Raw genomic sequence first — 21526 nt, 5'->3', positions numbered from 1 at the left:
TATAGGTAAATCGGAATATCCGATTGCCTCTCGGGGGATCAGGAAGGATTTTTTTTACCCTGCAGGAGCAAATTGGATCATGCTTTGCTGGTTTTTTTGCTTTCCTCTGGATCAACTCTGGGTGTACGATTATAACTTTTTTTTTTTTTATGGTTGAACTGGATGGACTTTTGTCTTTTTTCAGCCAGACTAACTATATAACTATGTAACCAATTACACCCTTGTGATGACCATAGTAGATTTGTAGGCCTGGAAACTAAAGTGCAACGACATTCCTGAGAGAAGCAACAGTTTGATGGTTTCTTCCTCTACCATTCTTACTCCAGAGATCAGTTGTTTAAAATATTATTGGAGAGGTTTCAGATTGTAATTGTAGTCAGCCTAAAAGGGTGATGATCATCCTCATTTATTAGCTACCTCACCCTTTAAGCTGTCCATACATTAGTAGAATGAATGTGTGTGTAAAACATTCTCAGTACATTTTATAGCTTGAATGTTGTTTGAAATTACCTCAAAATTTCTTTTAACATTCAATTTTGAAACAAATTAACTTTTCTAAATGAAAACTACATACACTGTTAGGAATTTTTTTGGTACAGAAAAAGTTTCTGTCCTGCTTCATTGAATTTTCTTATCACTGTGGTTGAAAACAAGTGCCAATTTGACCCCAATAACGATTAGAAAATCAAATGAATGTTCTTAAAATGAAAACTCTCGAATTAAATTCTACTACTGTATGGTCAGCTTTGGTCTGTGAATCAAAAATATACCCAAGAGGACAAGAGCTGAGCTGTTGGTTTAGATGTCCACTGCTATTCTCCTACTCAATCCCTATTGTGTTGTTCAGTTACTTTGATCAGGAAAATAGAATATTATAGTAAAAAAAAAATGACGAAAAAACTACATTAAGTTTGCTTAGCTTTCTTCTGCTTATGATCATATACTTCCTGAATCCTACAAACTCCCTTTGTTTTTCCTAATCTTTTTTTTACAAGTGATAACTATGAAAGCTACAATAACTGCTTATATAATATCTTCTATTTTGCTCAGCACACTGGGAAGAGGGCTGTTAGTACTAGAACCATACAAAACAAAGAGCCGAACACTTCTGCCTTCCAAACCTAAGGACTTTTACTCACATTAGGTGTACTGCTATGCACATGGAAAAGACACAAACAGCTAATCTGTCTTTCATTTATGTTGAGGTAGTTTTCCTCATCACAGTTACCGTTGCATTTCCAGTTTATCGCTGCTCCGTGATACTTTTTATTTGCACTAACATACAATTTTTCTGGACAAGCTTTCAGGGTATGTCCCCTTCTTCAAGGTCCAAGCGGTACTAATACACAAAGTTTTAGCAGAATGTTGAAGTAAGACAATCTCCGACAATTTCCCTCAGAGATTGTCCTACTTCATGGGGACATTCCTGAAAGCTTGTCCTGAAAAATTGTATTTAGAAATAAAAAAGTGCAATCCCATAATTATGTGTAAAAGAAAATCACCAACTAATCAAGGCAGCTGCCCCTTTAAGTGCAAAACGACACTTTCAATCTGTGAAAAATCTGTGAAAGTAAGCGCTAGTCATAAATGTGAAATTTCCACCTGGATACAGTGAAAAGATATATACAACAACACCTATATATAAACAAAGATGGGATTGTATATATGGAAATGTCCAAATGATTAATAGAGAATGCACAAAAGCCATATTTTTGTGACCATAAAAATAAGGTTATCAAATCGTCTTCAAGATTCAACAGTGTTCCACCACCGTGTTCAGACAAATTATGTACTCACCAGATGGCATCGGCCAACAGAGTAGCCAGCAAACATAAAAGACTAGGTCTTGTATATGTCAAGTTGGATGTCCACTTCCTTATGCAGAATCCTTGAAGCCCATCTGCTCATAAACCACTATTACATCTTCCTGAAAACTTGTATGTTAGTGCAAATAAAAAAAAGTATCATGGGCAGTACTTAAATATTCTGTGTTGATAGCAGAAATTGGTCTACAGCGATAAACTGGAAATACAACAGTAATCATGATGAGGAAAACTACGTCAATGAAAGACAGATTAGCTGTTTGTGCCTTTATACCTCTTGGAGTCCATGTGCATAGCCGTGCGCCTAATGTGAGTAAAAACCCTTAGATTTGGAAAGCAGAAGTGTTCGGCCCATCTATTGTGTATGGTTCTGGTACTAATATCCCTCTTCCCAGTGTGCTGATCTGTTCCAGTATTTTCCACTATCGTTGAGGTAAATATGGCCATACAACTAGCTGCAAAACTTGGGCTGGTTCTGTCTTTGTTTTTTCCTAAGTCTGCAGGGATATTAATAATAGCGAAACTGACTGTTGATGCCTGTCATACATGTTAAAACCAGAACTTGTAAACCAGAGCTGAGCCAAGTACCACAATCAGCAAACCACCATCTAAATCAGTAAATCATTCAGTATGAAGTATGTTTAAAAAATCCGATGCCACAGTGTTTGAAAAAGCTACATAAAATCTATTGTGTAGATGTCTATATAAGCAGTTATTTACACTGTAAAATGTTAAAAGCTCATGGCATCAATTAGGAGAATGTACTCTGTGGAAGTATAAACACAGAAATGCCAAGTTTATTTTAATACGGTGGAGAAACCCAGATCTGAATATTAAAGCCAGTTTAAAGGAGTTGTATCAGGTACAATAGAGATAGTTTTCATTAGATAGCAGTCTGCTTATGAGCAGTACTACTTTCCACTCTGTATTTAACATACCATGCATTTTCTTCCCAACTAAAGAAGAAGGAAAGGCTTTGAAATAACCCCCCTTTAAATTATGCCTCCCCACTGTCCTTATATTTGCTGCATATAGTTTGCCATAAATGTCAATATAAATAAATGTTTTAATTTTTTTCTAAGCGGTCTGTGACCATAAAGCTCTGGCAAGCTTGGTTGTCTGTGCAGAAGGGGGACAATAACTCTTTCAGGGCTGACAACACCTTAAAGCTATGGACAGCAGTCGGTAGATGTCACTACTCGAAGGATTCAGTGGTGTTGCACAGGGAGGCAATCTGACCGTAGTTTTTACATTTTATTTGTAGTCATTTACGAATATTTACATTAATCACTTGCCCTCCTGAGGATTTACCCCCCTTCCTGACCAGGCCATTTTTTGCATTACGGCACTGCGATACTTTAACTGACAATTGCGCGGTCATGCAACGCTGCACCCAAATGAAATGTACGCCCTTTTTTTGCCACAAATTGAGCTTTATTTGGGTGGTATTTGATCGCCTGTGTGTTTTTTATTTTTTGCACTATAAAAAAAAGACCGACGATTTTGAGAAGAAAACAATATTTTTAAATTTTTGCTATTAAACATGTCCAGTAAAAAAATGTAAAAAATCAAATTTCATCATAATTTACACCAAAATGTATTCTGTTAAGTCTTTGCTAAAAAAAAATCTCAATATGTGTAAATTAATTGGTTTGTGTGAAAGTTATAGTATTTACAAATGGCGGTATATATACTGGGATTTTTTTTTTCACTTTTACTAGTAATGGCGGCGATGAGCGACTTATAACGGGACTGTGGCGGACATTCTGACACTGGGGGGAACTGACTTGGTGTCACTGAAATCCCCAGTGACACCAATACAGTGATCAGTGCTAAAAAAAACGCACTGACACTGTACTAATGGCACTGGGCAGGAAGAGGTTAACATGAGGGGCGATCAAAGGGTTAACTGTGTGCTGGGAGAGTTTTACTATGGGGCAGTGTGTGTGTGATTCACTGTAAGCACACTGCTGTGGATGGCTGTGCTTACACATCCATTCACAGCAATGTACCCGAGCTGACAGGGGGGAGGACTTTTAGTAAACAAAACAGTCCTCCTCCTCAGCGGAGATCCTTGGAAAGTACCGGATGCCGGCGAGTAATTAGCGGTCAGGGACTGGTGATTGACAGCAGCAGCCGTGAATAACAGTGCGGGTAGGGCACGTGCGTGGCTCGGTAATGCAAAATCACGTATATGTACGTGATTTTGCACACTGCTGCCTCCCTGTAGCAGTATTTCTGCTATAAGGCGGTTGGCAAGCGGTTAATGTTTATAACTAACTATATGCAGAAGGGAAGGCAACATTAAGTGATTGCATAGCCTTTCCTTCTACTTTAATGCTTGTAGCTTGGTGTATCTTGCAGTAAACAATGAATAGATAACTGGTTATCTCCCCATGCTATCTGTCACATTTGTTAACACGGTGGCTGTGTGGGGCTCCGCCCACATGGCCGCATGATTCATTCACGGACTTCTGTGAATGAATGAACTGCAAGTCCCGTCAGTCTTAGTGGCTGTCGACTTGCAGTTTTCATTGAACTACCACGGCGTAGTGGTACACACAGTGTAGTTATACTTGGAGACCAGGGTTTTGAGGATTTCTGAAGTTAAGGTGTCATAGTTGAAATGTCATTTAACACCTCATTCAGTTAGTTCAGTGGTGCATATTTCCTTTTATGATTATAAATTGCCATAGAAGAGAAGATAGCTTCTTGGCAGTAATGTTTTGAAGATATCCTTACATACAGTAAATGGGCTAGACCACAGGGTCCATTGTAATATTTGTCCAGTTAAGACAGCAATGGACTAGGTCTGCTTTAGGAATTTTTGGGTTTATTCAGTAAGGTACATTCCTACTTGCCTTCGGCAGTTGTAATTTGTTACTGCTCTCTGCACATTGTTTATTGCTTTAGTGCATAAACCTCTAAGCTGCAGTTATATGGGACAAAACCATCTGAGAACTTTTAACTATGTCAGCACATTAATGAATGCAAAGATCATTTAAACGGAGTCCTTCATCAAAAATCGCTACAAGGAACAAGGAAAATATACACAAAAAACATCCCAGGCAGACGCTGTAGGGTCATTTGGGGATGATAAGACTAGAAAAACTTACGTTTGTAATTAACAAAGCAAAGTTTAGAAAGCTTTAAAAATATTTAGCTGGGAAATGTTACAATAATGGTGGTTCATACACACTTTCAGTATATGCTGCCAAACAGCTTGTATATGATGAGTACAGAGCACATAAAAATAACACAGAAAAACGAAGTTTGCAGCCTATTAAGTACAGGACTGTTTATGGAAACATAATGCTCACTTGTCCAAGAACAGCATGTCTTTACCTTCTACCAGTACTAACCAGACTATCTAATCTCTCAAAACACAAAAGTAGCCTACAGAATTCTTTTTGCCTACCATACTAAAAATATTTTATGCATACTTTACCAATGGCAAAGGACACAGTCTTTTTTGGTAGAACTAGTTGTCTGTGTAAGTACAGCTAATTAATATGTTGTCGCAAATTGCAAGGTTGACTATAGATACTGTACAAAGACAGGCATTATGGGCTAGCCCTCATAGGGGCTGACCCATTTCTAAAACATGCAATAAAATGCTCATATCCCATGCATCTTTTAGATTAAATTCAGATTACAAATGTGCAAGTACTAATTGCTTACAAGGAAGAAATGCACACATAGGCCACTCTAAGCTTTTCCAATCTCCAAGACAAGAAACTGTCTGCACCCTACAGACAACTTCTGACAAAGCACCTACTAAAGACAACCATTAAGATCAGTTTGGAGCCTATGAATTTCCATAATTTTTGTTTAATTAGGTGCTGAATGGTATAAATGTAATTGCCATATTTACTTTCTGCCCCAAGACAAAAAGAAATATATATCCTAATCATGTAGGCACATACAGGTAAACTCTGCCATGCCTACTTCCCTACACAAGTATTTCCTTGTCTGGTGGCACCATCTCCAAAAGTCTTGTGTATGCAAGCATCACCATGCCTGGTCACCTGATAAGCAGATTCCTATTCTGCTGTTGGTATCGCCTTTTCCTTTTTTGTATAAAAAAATGAGAAAAACAACTACAGCTGCATGGAGTGGCTGGTACATTACTTTCATTACAAACTGTTATAGAGAAAGATAAAAAGCTTGCATTTTCATTCTTAGGAGAATCATTCCCCGATTTATGTGTCACATGCTATTTGAACCTAGTCCATAGCCTTAAGCTGGCATGTGGTCATTTTGAAATCAATGGCAGCAACACACCTCAAAAATGTTAGGCCTGGACGACAAAAAGCCGACAAAGTACCGTATTTTTCGCTCCATAAGACGCACCTGACCATAAGACGCACCTAGGTTTTAGAGGCAGAAAACAAGAAAAAAAATATTCTGAACCAATGGACTGCAGACATAGTACAGGAGATGACCAGAGACTGCAGACATAGTACAAGAGATGACCAGAGACTACAGACACAGTACAGGAGTTTGACCAGAGACTGCGGACACAGTACAGGAGGTGACCGGAGACTGTGGACATAGTACAGGAGATGACCAGAGACTGCGGACAGTATAGGGGATGACCAAAAGACTGTGGAGAGTACAGGGGATGACCAGAGACTGCGGACAGTGCAGGGGATGACCAGAGACTGCGGACAGTACAAGGGATGACCAGAGACTGCGGACAGTACAGGAGATGACCAGAGACTGCGGATAGTACCGGAGATGACCAGAAACTGCGGACAGTACAGGCGATGACCAGAGACTGCGGACAGTACAGGGGATGACCAGAGACTGCGAACAATACAGGGGATGACCAAAAGATTGCGGACACAGTACAGGGGATGACCAGAGACTGCGGACATAGTACAGGGGATGACCAGAGACTGTGGACAGTACAGGAGATGACCAGAGACTGCGGACAGTACAGGAGATGACCAGAGACTGCGGACATAGTACAGGGGATGATCAGAGACTGCGGACAGTACAGGGGATGACCAGAGACTGCGGACAGTACAGGGGATGACCAGAGACTGCGGACAGTACAGGGGATGACCAGAGACTGCGGATAGTACAGGAGATGACTAAGAGACTGCGGGCAGTACAGGAGATGACCAGAGACTGCGGACAGTACAGGGGATGACCAAGAGATTGCGGACACAGTACAGGGGATGACCAGAGACTGAGGACATAGTACAGGGGATGACGAGAGAATGCGGACACAGTACAGGAGATGACCAGAGACTGCGGACAGTACAGGAGATGACCAGAGACTGCGGACAGTACAGGGGATGACCAAGAGACTGCGGACACAGTACCGGGGATGACCAGAGACTGCGGACATAGTACAGGAGATGACCAGAGACTGCAGACAGTACAGGAGATGACTAAGAGACTGCAGACAGTACAGGGGATGACCAGAGACTGCGGACATAGCACAGGAGATGACCAGAGACTGCGGACAGTACAGGAGATGACCAGAGACTGCGGACAGTACAGGGGATGACCAAGAGATTGCGGACACAGTACAGGGGATGACCAGAGACTGAGGACATAGTACAGGGGATGACGAGAGAATGCGGACACAGTACAGGAGATGACCAGAGACTGCGGACAGTACAGGAGATGACCAGAGACTGCGGACAGTACAGGGGATGACCAAGAGACTGCGGACACAGTACCGGGGATGACCAGAGACTGCGGACATAGTACAGGGGATGACCAGAGACTGCGGACATAGTACAGGAGATGACCAGAGACTGCAGACAGTACAGGAGATGACTAAGAGACTGCAGACAGTACAGGGGATGACCAGAGACTGCGGACATAGCACAGGAGATGACCAGAGACTGCGGACAGTACAGGAGATGACCAGAGACTACGGACAGTACAGGAGATGACCAGAGACTACGGACAGTACAGGAGATGACTAAGAGACTTCGGACATAGTACAGGAGATGACCAGAGACTATGGACAGTACAGGAGATGACTAAGAGACTACGGACATAGTATAGGAGATGACCAGAGACTGCGGACAGTACAGGAGATGACCAGAGACTGCGGACAGTACAGGAGATGACCAGAGGCTGCGGACAGTACAGGAGATAACTAAGAGACTGCTGACCTTTCGGGAGGGAGGGGGAGCGGGTACCTGAATTTGACAGGTACCTGCTCCCACTTCTGCGGAGTTGTCCTCCCTTTAGACCTGTCATGTGTCCCAGAAGACGCCGTGCCATTCACAAAGTGCAGCGCTTCTCGTGCATGCGCACTGGGCACCCGGCTGTCAATCCGAGAGCCCACACTAAAGAAGCTGGTGCGGGAAGACTGCAACGCTGGACCGAGGAACAGGTAAGGTCCTGCTGCAGAGCTGAGTGGCTGGCCCGGTATTCTGACACGGTGGCGGTGGAAATACCGGACCAGCCGCTCCATATTCGCTCCATAAGACGCACTGACATTTTACCCCCTTTTTTGGGGGGGAAAAAGTGCGTCTTATGGAGCGAAAAATACGGTAAGTGGTACTAACAAGCAAGAGCTGGAAGAACATTTTCCAACTAATTAGATTAATTGGCAACAGGTCAGTAACACGACTAGGTATAAAAAAGAGCATCTCAGCTATCTGTGAAAAGCTGTATCTAAAAATGTTTCAACAATTTCAGGATAATGTTCCTCAACGTAAAAACTGCAAAGACTGTAAATATATCATCATCTACAGTACATAATATCATCCACAGTTTCCAAGAATCTGGAGAAATCTATGCAAAAGGGACAAGGCCGAATGCAATATTGGATATTAGAATATTGGATATTTGGGCCCTCAACTGGCATGAGTCTGTGATCGACACCACTGCATGCGCTCAGAAATACTTCCAAAACTCACTGTCTGTGAACTTACTTTTTTTTTTTAAATAATGCATTTTCTCAGTTTAAAAATTTTATATATTTTCTATTTTCCACTGTGAATAAAATATAGGTTTATGAGATTTTCAAATCAAGGCGTTCTTTTTGTATGTAGATTTAACACAGCATCCCAACCTTTTTGGAGTTGGGGTTGTAAATAGGCAACCCCATGTTTCTTTTTCATTTTGTAAAAGATAGGGAATATTAAAAACCCATCAACTTGTCATCTGCATTCCACTGCACAGATTTGTCTTCATTGCCTGTCCTCCAAACACAACCGGAAGAGGTAATCACCTCTTGAACATCTGTCATAGCACTAGTGCCCTCACTGAAACATTTCCTCTCTATTTCTGTTCTGGTGGCTATTCAAAAGTGTGGATTTTTCCCTCACCTTCTATTGTGATGACACCAGTCAACAGGACAGATAGAAAGGTTTAATCTCCCTAATGGGGGCATTAAAATCTGACAGTCATTCTAAGCCTTCCCAACCCCTTCTCTATCAAAGACACACAAAAAAGTTATTTCTTTAGATGAACTCACTATGGACTTAACATTTTTAAAGCTGTTTGGTGCTCCTAGTGTAGGAAAATCATTACAGTATATACATCACTTACAAACAGGATACTCAGCTACTACTCACTGGCCTACATTCCACTGTTACAGTTACACATAATGCAGCATGGAGGTGTTTAAATAAAAATAAACAAAAAGTCCAGCACTTACATAAACCAAAAGTGATTAAATATCAATATCCAAAATAAACCAAAATCATATACTCAATAAATCAATTATATAAAAGTCCCACGCCATGCAGTGTGCAAACAAAAAGTGCTTGGCAATATTCTTCATGCAAATTCCTGTTTGTGCTCCACCACTGTGTGCCACTTTAATGCACTCACCAATGGTCCATGACCCCATAATTAAAATAAGGTCAAATGCATTTGTTACCCCAGGGTTTTATAGCTCAGTGGATTTCTTCTCTATATTCTCCAGGTACCATCCCAATATGGCAGTATCCCTCTGCAATAAATCATCATAAGCCAAGGGAAATACATTCTCATAGTGTAGTGATTATTAAGATCAGGCAATATTAAAAACAAGGGTGCACTCACACATTCTGATGCCCAATGTCTCGGCACTAATACACTTAGCTATGATCTTCCACCGCCGCTCCACTCTCAAGAGCTGGCGTGCGTTCCAATAGCCAGAATCAGAAGTGACGCCGAATCAATAGACCTGCATGTGGCAGATGTGTCACTCTGCCTCTATGTGTTTTGTTGAACTGGCATCCTAAAGAAGTGTATTAATGCCAAGACATTGGGCACTGGAATATTTGAGTGCACCCTTGCTTTTATTACTGAGAGAGGAAGGTGCTTAGTCTAACTTATTGTAATGGAGGTGTTTAAGATTTATGGAACAAGTTTAAAAAAAGCCAAAGGAATGGCCAAAAATCAAATTGATGTTAGTGTTTTTCTTAATTGTCAAATGTATATTAAAAGCTAGCAATTAACATCTGCTGGTGGCTTTATGTAATAAAAGGAGAGAGAGAAAGAGAGAGAGAGAGAGAGAGAGAGAGAGAGAGAGAGAGAGAGAGAGAGAGAGAGAGAGATCTGACAAAGTGTGTATTAACACAAATTACGATTTAAGGGTTATCATTAGAGACAGTTCAACCCACATAATATTTCTCTCTCTTACTCACAAGTCTCAGTGTTTTTCTCCAAAGCTCTAGGGATAACAGCATATCTTGGGAAGCCAGGGAGCACTTCATTTGACCCCATGTCTGTTACTTTAGAACTTCACTTTTTTTTTTTTCATTTCAGGGTATATAAACAGCTCCTATTTCATGTTCAATGTCTTTCTGAAAGCATGTTATTGGACACACCAATTCCTTAAACATAGTAATGCTAAAATGATTTTATTAGGAAGTACAAGAAATCCCTTAGGGCTTACTCATACTAGGAGCATTTGTTGGAATTTTGCTTTTTTATGCCCGAACAGACAAATTGCGATGGGTATGAGAAAGTCTACTATATTCAGTAGGGCCTGGGCACATTAATTCTTTGCATTAAGAGGTGTTAGGGAAAAATATAGTGTAACGTACGCAGTATTTTTTGCATGTAGACCTGCATTTTTCCATTCTGGTTAGCCAAATAGAGATCTTAAAGAGATGCTCTAGTCTCCCCCCAAAAAATAAAAGTCAGCAGCTAAGAAATACTGTATAAGAAATATGTGCGAGCGCACCTGAAAAGACAATATAGCAGCTGTACACCAGGTAACCATAAGAACCTCCAAAACCATATAAATCAAAAAGTGCAGCGCTGGAAACAAACACTAAAATATAAATATAAATATAAATATAAACAGTTCATGTGATGATTTTGAGTGACATCAGGTGCCTTCATATACTCGTATCTTTCTGGTAGTAAGGTGCTGTGGGATAAGGTGCAGAAAGAATGCACACTTACCAGAACGCACAATTTAATGAGCGTTTGTGAATATGTTTCTCCTGTGGTCATCTACTAGTCAAGGATGATGTCTGGACTCTAATATCCTCCCTTCAGTGGTCCTGGATGTTTATCAAGGTGGTCCAGTGTACCCTCCAGGTGATAGCCTATGGACTGCTCTGCAGTGGTAGAGGGAACTCCTTCTCCAGTGGTCAGGTGAATGACTGTGGATTGATACTCCCCAAGGGAGTCAAAGCAGAGACATCTCCATAGTGTAGTAAGTTTAGTAGTAACTTTATTAAGGTAAAACGAGGATGTGTAGAGTAAATATACAAGCGATAATGTGGACTAACCGTCCAGTGTTAAAGATGGCCGCCGGAGCTCCACGATGCTCCGGCGGCATGACGTCACGGCGTTGCTGGCGTGACGTCACGGCGTTTTACCTTAATAAAGTTACTACTAAACTTACTACACTATGGAGATGTCTCTGCTTTGACTCCCTTGGGGAGTATGTACTGTATGGTTTGTTTTACAAGGTGAGGGTTTACATATACTTTAATAGTGTAAAATCCATATTGGGTCCTGGACCACTGCAAACTACAAAGCAGTTATGCACTACTGGCTGGTCCAGGATCCAACACAGCCTAGTAAAATAGTGGCAGAATACTAATGAGGTCATTCCTGTGCTCTCCCCTCCTTTAGGCATGTGCACTAACTGACAGCACCTTGAAATCCAGTATAGCACTGAAGGTCTCAAGAGTGCTATATTTTCCCTCCTCATCTAAGTGCTGTTTTCAGGGGATTACAAGAGGCTGATTCCAAGAAATAGTCAGGTTCTTATTAAAGATCTATGTAGGGATACAGATGAAGTATAGGTAAAGGAAAATATTTTTATTTACAGTTTGGTGAGAGGTTAGAATCATAGTCAGGTTTATATTGTTACCTGTGTCTTTGTTAGCAAGGTTTATTCTTTCTAATTGTCCTGATTGCCCATATCATGAAGATTGAAAGTGAGAAAAAATCTAAAAAACCGAGTTGCAATCGGAACATAAAGGGAAAATCTTCCAATGGTGACACTTATTCCAACAACTATCTAAAAAGGGATTTTCCTCACATTGAAAAGATATCCTAACACGTCCCATTGCATTAACAAGACAGGACATAAAGGAAAATCTCAAAAATGAGATACAGGTGGCAAAAACACTGACATCAGTTTTAACCCTTCCATATTTTATCCAAAATGGAAAAAAAGTTTTAGCTTCAGACATATGTTACTCACTATTTAATTGAAGCATAACTAACTTAAAGTGGTTGCAAAGGCAGAAGTTTTTTTACCTTACTGCATTCTATGCAGCAAGGTAAAAAACATTCTGCATGCAGCTCCCCCCGAAGCCCCTCCCCAAATATATACCTGAGCCTGATCTCGATACAGCGATGTGCACGAGACATTTCTCTCGGCTATCTCACTTCTCATTGGCTCAGCATTGGGAGCCAATTCTAGCCAGTAACACGGGAGCAGGGGGCAGGGCTGAGCCCCACTCTCTGTGTCTCATGGACACACAGAGCAGGGCTTGGGAGCTAGCACAAACGGGTTCCCCCCATAGGCAGTGACTTGCTGTGGGGGCACTCTGTGTGTGTGTAGGGGGGGAGGAGCCAGAAGTGCCGACAAGGAAATCCAATAAGACCAGGATCTAGGCTGCTGGGTGCAAAACCACTGCACAGAGCAGATAAGTATAACAATTTTTTTAATGATAAAATGTATCATTATAAAAACGGACCTTTACAATCACTTTAACTTTTTTTGCCTGTCTATAGTTGAGCTTTATTATAATACACACTAGTAATACATAGAATGTTAGTACAAAAAACACACATTTCATAAACTAGCTACATATTATTTTGGATTTAGTTTTTCTTTAAACGTTCCACCTGAGAGTTTGAAGAATAACCAAACCACTGCAATTCTGAGCAAATAAAGATTTTTGTGATAACAGAACACAAACAGTCTATAAGAAAATGCACTCGGCTACCATGAAAAATCATCAAAGCATGGCCTTACCTTTGGGAATAGTGATCTGACAACTTAAGTCAAAATCTTGCTGCAGACGATAAAATGCAACTTCCTGCAGCCGTGCACGCTCCAGTTCAGAAAGACTCTGTATGGGAACTGATTTCAGACGGACAGTGCGCCCAGACATGCTGTTCCATGTAAAATCACCCTAAAGAAAAAGAAATAAAATAGTCAGCTGAGATTATGTTCAATGCATTGCATTAACAAGTAAATTGTTTCAAGAACCATTTATTACTTTTTTTCCATTATTCCAACAAAAGTCTATTAAAGTCACAGCACTGAACCATATTATCAAAGAGAACCAGATAGTTCTAATCAATTGTGACCCTATAATCCTGTCTTAAGCTTTAATTAACAAAAAATAGACAAAAGCTTATTGTAAGAATGCCAGAGATGTGACTTTTGATTTGTCCTCATTATTCTCCTTTGCTACCACTTCTTTGAGTTCTATTGCTACTACCAACATTGGCATGTCAAGAAAGTAGCATGCACTAGGAAAATACTGTAAAACAAGAATTATTATTTACATTGTATACACATCATACTTGGTGAAAATATCCAAATTTCTCCATTTACTAGAAAGAAATATCTTAGGTCTCCTAAAAATGTAAGGGTGGCCTTCAGCTGCCTGAAAAAAAAATGACAAACTCTAGTCCCCTGACTGGGATCACAATTTACTTTACCTATAGGGTAATATCCCCTATGTACTTCACCCTGTATTCTTTGCATTATGTTAATACCAAAAACTGAAAATAACATGTTAGCAGATGATGAAACGAGAACAGATTTATCTGTAGAGTATAGTACAATCAGTGCAGATCTTTATTTCTGATGTTTTTGTTCAATCTTCACATACTGTATTGTCCAATGTGAATGCGATGTCTGACTATATTCTATGCCGAAACGGAACATTGGCAGGATGTAGCATTGCCTGGTCATTAACGAACACCTGATGTATGACTTTTCTATGTTCAAGTCGTTTATTGTTGTATTCATTCAAAAGCAATAAAAATGTATATTTTTTTAAATGTTAAGGTTCCCATATATGTACAGATTATCTTCAATGGGAAGAAGTTATGAAGATGTTAACCACATGTATGCTGCTTTTATCTGCTTGAGATACTTCAGGGTCTTGGCCTTACTGAGGGTGAGCAGTTGTCTCTCTTTCAGCTTTTTTGTGACACACATACTCATCTACTGCAAGCGTAGAGCTGAAAAGCAGTCTTGAGGGGCCTTATAGGTACACCTGTACAGTTTACTCTCCCTCTCCCATGTGACAGGAATAGGTCCTGTGTTATTGGCCCACTGTCACATGGGGCTGGGGAACAAGTGTAATCTCCAACATCTTGCTTTTGTTCACAATGTCTATGACTCAAGCTCAATTTTTTGGAACTCTGTTGGTAGGCCATCTGTGCTGGAGTCTACTGGTACTACTTCTACTATTTTAGTACAGAAGAAATATTTCTTTTAAAAAAAGAGGTTTTTTTTAATCCTTATGCCACTAGCATTACTAAATACATAGGAAGGCATATTATATATATATTTTTTCTTTTATACTTTTTTTTTTTTACAATTCTTCAGTTGCTTTCTGCTTTCTGGCTTATGCCAAAATTATGTCATACATCCCAGGAGTCTTCATAGGCATTTTTGCTTTCATGTGGAGAAGGAGAGGAGAGGCTTTCTGAGATAGGAATGGCCTCCTGCCTGCATGTTTGAGCTAAGGGCAGATGGATTCTAATAAGTAAATGCTACATGAATCATCTGCCCTTACTCAAGATGACCATGGCTAGAAATGCTAGGGGATGTTTTTCAAAGTGATTTCTCAACAAAATAAAATATAGAGACATGGGTGAGTGAGTTTTCTTTGAATATTAAAAATGAATAAATAGCATTTTCAGTTTATGGTGTTCAGATACAGTTTAGTTCTGCTTTAATGTCCTAATGTATATGTTTGTACTGTTTTTAAAGTTTTAGGTTGCTTCAGGCACAGCTTGGCTGTTTGGTTACTCTGGGCTTGAAAGTGTCCACAACTGACCCCCATCTGCAGGTGAAATCATGTACTAAGGCTCCTCCCAAAAGATATCATGAGATTCTATACACAAATTACTCTAGCAGGGATCGCACTTTAAAGTGATTGTAATGGAGGATATTTTTTAAATAACAAACATGTTACATTTACATGCTATGTGCAATGGGTTCAGGTCATCCGCCAGTGCTTCTGGTTCCTCCCCCCCACACCCAATGTGCCCCATAGCAAGCTGTTTGAGCCAGCTTTGTGTATCCAAAGACATACAGAGCGCACTCAGGCTCACCCCCATCTCCCTCCTCACTGGCTGTGATTACCAATGGCTCCTGCTGCTGTCTCTGAGCCAATGAGGAGAGTGTAAAGAGCCTCTGCTCTCGTGCACATAGCTGAATCAAAATGAGAATGCATTAAGGTAAAAAAGAAAAAGAAAAAAAAAAACTCCAAGCTTTAGAACCACTTTTTCAATGCAATATAAACAACACTGGGACAAACAAAGGTGGAAAAAAAATTCCAGTCACATGTCAGGTGATGTGCAACTTCTACAGGCATGCCCTGTCAACCAAGCCTAGCTTGACATGGTCACACCTAAAATTTCACAGCTATAGCTAATGAAAACTTTCAATAAAACCAAAATGAAAAGCTATGTACATTAGATATATGTGTAGAATTATATAACAATACTGTTTTTTAGACCATTATTTAAACTGGTATTGCAAATTTGTGTCTTGTTTTCCATCACAGTGCAAGCTAAACTGAATGATAAAGTAACTGATATAAAACCTGCCTGGCATTCAAGCTGTGGCTGTATTACTTGGATTCTTCAATATGAACTAAAAATGCATTTATTTGTCTTAACATGATACGCATAGACAAAGTTTGTTTTAAAAATACATATGAAATGTTAATGTAAGCAGTCAAACAAGACATTTGTTTAAGTGTTTAGACAAAGTATGATGCCTTGCCAGAAATAGTACAAAGAGGACAGCCACAATACATGAAAAATGATTACGCACCAGAGTAAGAAGTCCAACAATACTGAGGCCCCTATGCACATACAAAGTGTCTACAGTGAGAAGTGCGCTTCCTGCAGTTAATGGAATAATATTCTTGGACTGTGCTCATGTTTTTATGCTATTTGACATTATAAAAATCCATAAGGCTCATGTTATCCACAGTAAGATACCATGAAATATATCTGATTCAACAATGCACAGTGTTAAAGTATATGTGAACCCACACCTTGTAAAGCAACCATTCAGTTAAAATAGAAATGACAGTTAAAAAAATTTGCATATATATATATATATATATATATATATATATACATACCATAACGTTATAAATATTTTTTTCACATAACCTCTGTTCTATCTCCACAAGGGCACACAGAAAACACAATGGATTTCTGTGTGCCATTCACGCTTCTTTGCAGCAGTGGGGCAGAGTGGTGCAAAAAAAAATGCAACATGTCTTTGTGCAACCATCTGTTTTTATGCACAGCTGCTGAGCGGCTGTGCATAGAAATGAATGGAATGACATTTTGTGATGTAAGTAAGGTCAAAGCTCTTTTGGTCACACTTCTCCTGGGGATCACAGGAGTGCACTTTGTTTTGCACTCTTGTGACCAGTATTCAGCCAATAGTGAGCTAAAGCCTTCTTTTGGCTGATGTCAATGAGCCAGGATCCACCCAGATCCTAATCGTCAGCCTCTCAGCCCTCCCCTCAAAAGCCCAGGTGCTCCAGTGAGCGCTGGAGGGGCAAAGCAGAGAGCTCATGATTGACAGTCACTGCTCTCTGCTCAGTGAAGACTGATAACTGAGTGATCAGTGGTCTTTGATTCCCCAGTTCTTGGTGTAGAGGAGGTTGGGACAGATGCAGCTTCTGATCTATGCCGCATCCACCCTGGTGAGTATAACTGGGTTGCTTTTTTTTCATATCCTGAACTTCTCTTTTAAAGTTTAGAAGAAAGGGGAAACAGTGCCTTGCATTGTAAAAACACAAGGCAAACCGTCATCCATGGCAGCAGCTGCAATTACTATGCACAGAAAAAAAAACGGATCAATTTTCTCCGCAGGTAGTGTGAACCTACCCGTAGAGGCTTGAAGAGGTGAGGATAAAGACTGCAGGGGGGTGTCACTAGGAGGCAGAGAAACATCAGTTCACTGAACTTCCCAGTGAAAAGCTGTGGAGGGGCTGGTGGAGGATGGATGTGCTCCTATGTTTAGTGTGATCATTTTCGAATAGAAAAGCAGGGGACTGGCAGAATCACCAATAATTTCACACAAAGGAAATAACACAAAGAGAACAGAACAAATTCTAACACAAGTACATGGTACAATAGACACATCAGGAATATGAAAGGTTGGGGTAACATACACTTTATACACCTAAACTGGATATTCCCAGAAACTGACTAGTGAAAGCAAAATATCCTTAGAGTGAAAAGCTATACTAGCAACTAAGGAAACAGGATGCAATAAGAAATCACCTTATACAATGAAACAGAAACAAGTTCACTTTAAAGATGGCCAATGGCTTAACAATTTTAATCACACTATTATATGTGGCTAATACCTGCAATGATAGTATATGATTTGTTTTTTTCACTTGCTTTTTTTATTCCTTTCAACATTTACACATAGACCAAGCTATGCAAAAAATGTGACACACAGGGAGTTGTATGTTAATCAGCAAAGACTTTTGACTTTTTTAGAATCAGGTGCACACAGTCCCTAAAAGATTAATCTGGGCACTTGCAGAGTTATTCTTGATTCTGTTAGAGTTTGACATGCCTTTATAAGAGGATTTATCTAAGTCAGTAGACTTGATCTTTGCCAGCTTGGCTAGCTATATTCTATACCATGCTAAACTGTAGAAGGGGGGGGGGTATAGAAATGAATACAAACAATTCACCAGTGTATATATATATATATATATATATATATATATAACCAATTAAATAGAACTAGTATCCTGACTGACTTTACTTTGTTCTCTGGGCATACTGATTGCCAGCAGATTATCAGTTACACCAACAAAAATGTGAAATATGTGGCTATTGCATAGCAATCCAGGATATAACCACTAGTACTGTTTATATTGCTATAATAGTCCTGCGTGGGCATGTCCATAGTCCTGCTCTGCTTGGGGGGCCTACGGAAATACAGGGCTATCTAGAGGCCTACTTCTTCAGTATGTAACTCACCCCCAATCCAAAAAGACATAAGCTGTCTGCTGACGTGGGCTAGAAACCCTCAGCTACACCATTCCCTTGATCCACAGCAGCACAGACCCATAAGTGGTCGAGAGTACTTATGTTGCAAGGCCTTGCGATTCTCCATGGTTCAAGATCAGGGCTCTGACAGTACACATAACATGGGAGCCTCAGGTCACCTGACGCGTGTTCCATAGAGGGGTCTGCTCTTCACCTCCAGGAGGGTGACCTTTTCATCTGACCACCACCACTCCAGAACCAGAATACACTGTGTACCTTGTATTCAGGACCCTGCCTACCAGTACCCATGTAATGTATCATAAGTTGCACCCATCCCGCAACCTGTGGCTTAACTGCCTGCTGGCCCAAATGACATGCTTTTACTCTGCTGATTGGGCATCCTCTTTGAATAACACCTCTCTAGCCAGAAGCAAGGTCTGTCTTCTTTTTTATAAAGAGTGCAATTTCCAAACTATCAATGCAAAAAAGGAACTTCTGATTTCAATCCAGTAAAGCCCACATAGGGGAATTGAACAAGGTTCCACTTGACTCTGCTACATTTTTACACTCCAAGGTACAAAATTCTCTACCCTCCTAGGCTCTACCTACCTTATATATTTGGGGTTCTATCAGAAGCACAGGCGCAACAAGTCACATCCTGGAAACTTTAGATTGTACTCCCCTTGAGGGTTAGGGACTGATGTGAATGTGCTATATGTAAAGCGCTGCATAAATTGACAGCGTATATAAGTACCTACAATAAATAAATAATGGAGGAGCTCATAGCTAGGGAATAAGTTTACCCCATCCTATAACTTTTTTAATGGATTAACACACTAGGGTTCATGTAACTCAGTTCAATCAATAAGCTGAACAGATACTTTTTTTAACCATCATGTATAATCAATATGTTATTTCAGTAATATCTACAAAGGTAATATACGTAGGTATTTACCTGAAAAAAAACACAATTTCTTGAAAGCACATTTTACTGTTTTATTTGAAAGGAATTATTATTAACCTCTCCATGGCAACACAAAATGTGTCATAAATCACACTCATGAAACAAAAACAACTAAAGAAAATAAAAAGTAAATGTGGAACTAATTGTAAAGATGTGATTTACGGTCAAGACAAATTGCATACATTAATATGCATATTATATAAACTATGCTATGTTCCCATCAGTAAGCTGGTTTAACTAGTATTCCCATGTTTGCTTCTTCTCTGTCTAACAGATGCCCCATATAATCACAGTGTCGTCAGTGAGCTAGAATTTATTAGAGGTATTACAGGAGAGATTAGCAGTAAATGAACTGAAATGTTATTGACAATATTCACATATATGTACCCTAAGCAAAAAGAGTCCTATAGAGCAAGAAACGGAATTATTCATTTTCCAGTCACTGATACTCCAAATGTTCTCTGTTCAGAATAAAATGTGCACATCCTCACTAGGCATGGAACCATCTTATTGAATATGCCTGATGGTAACCAAAACTTCACTGCTCCCTCATTGTTGGCCTTCCTCTTCCCTTCAGTCTACCATGAATGCTTCTTCCAGACTCATCCACCTTACCAACCACTCACTATCCGCCACCCCTCTCTGCCAATCCCTCCGCTGGCTTCCACTTGCCCAAAAAAGAACATTCAAAATACTAACAGCAACATACAAAGCCATCCACAGTATATTTGCACAATGGCAGGAAATGTATAATTTGCATGATTACCAGGTAAAAATAAAAGCCCACTAGGCCCATCTCCCTTCATAAACTTCTATGTAGCTGCCAGGAGAATAGTGAAAACAAGTACTATAGCGTGCAACTAGACTGAAAGCTCTGAGTCTGATTGTGTTGCTAATATCACATCCAAGATGTGGCACCTAACGAGTCTAAGAGCTTTTACTGGTAAATAACATGCACAAATATATGATAAATGCACACATCATTTTATGGGAAGATTTTTGATTAAATTAATTGTCTGACAAAAGGGTGTCTTTAAAAGTTATCTTATATACTTTTCAATTAAGAAAAAAGGCATCCCAGAGGTGCTGGGACTTGAGTTCTTGTAGCAAGAGGGCAAAAACATTTGAAGAGTTCACTGGCTCAGGTTAGGCTGCTCACAACAGACAAGGCTACCTTTCAGTGGGTACACCAGCAGGTTACCAGAAAAAAAACTGTCCACAAATGGAAGGAGTGCCAACCAAAGGATAAAAGAGTCCAAATTCATTCATTCATTTGTACTAAAAAAACAGCCAACATGTTCCAGGGGTCAGAGAAACTCCCCCTTCATCAGGGCTTCATTTAAAGAAGAACCTTGATAGGACTCAATATGGAGCTTTCCTGGGTGAAGCTAATTGCTGGATCTGGAGAGTAAAGTTGGGGGCACACAGTTCAGCAGGAACTGGCTGACATTCGGACCATGTGTACAACTATCCATCCGACAGAAGCCGATCTAAGGACTGGCTTTTGTTGAAGGGACATGCTGGAAAGCCAGCATCCGATCAGCGATCAAAGCCAATGGCTAAAAGACTAATATATCTAATATATTGTTGGCATTTTTGTCACCAGGGACAAATATTAAAAAAAAAAAAACTACTTAATTTATTAAAAAGATTAATGCATACTTTAATATGTTTGTACATTTTCATCAAGTTATACTGTGTAAGATTTCCTAAAAATACACTAAAGACATAAATATGCAAATTACTGTGAACAACCATGATTAATATAGTATTTCCCCAGTGATTCTCATCTTTTAATCTTGGATCTGAGGCCTATATCTAATCTCTGAATTTTTTAAAACACAAACCCACACAACATGCCAAAGTGCAATTCCACCCTCTCCTTAAAGAAGAACTCCGGGATAGACAAAAAAATCACCCATTAGTAAACCCCCTACACAAAACACTAAACAGTTAATAAAATGTTGAAAATCCTTATGATTTAGGAGAAAAGTCTAATTGAATTTTCATGACCTCATCTCTGTAATTCAAAAGATAACAGCATCTGCTCTGCCAAGGAGGAGGTGTAACA

General features: G+C 39.8%; 1 protein-coding gene across 1 annotated transcript in view; it reads right to left on the bottom strand.

Annotated features, from left to right (window-relative positions):
• Positions 1-21526, bottom strand: part of ARHGAP6 (Rho GTPase activating protein 6) — a 358220-nt gene that overhangs the window by 121911 nt on the left and 214783 nt on the right. Inside the window, exon 2 of the mRNA XM_089653001.1 lies at positions 13240-13399. Coding sequence (XP_089509127.1) covers positions 13240-13399 — 160 coding nt within the window. The remainder of the gene's footprint in view (positions 1-13239; positions 13400-21526) is intronic.

This window comes from Staurois parvus, unplaced genomic scaffold (genome assembly GCF_062004578.1).
Source record: "Staurois parvus isolate SC_StPar_1 unplaced genomic scaffold, SC_StPar_1.0 ptg000696l, whole genome shotgun sequence".
Taxonomy (NCBI): domain Eukaryota; kingdom Metazoa; phylum Chordata; class Amphibia; order Anura; family Ranidae; genus Staurois; species Staurois parvus.
This window is presented reverse-complemented; position numbering and strand designations above follow the sequence as displayed.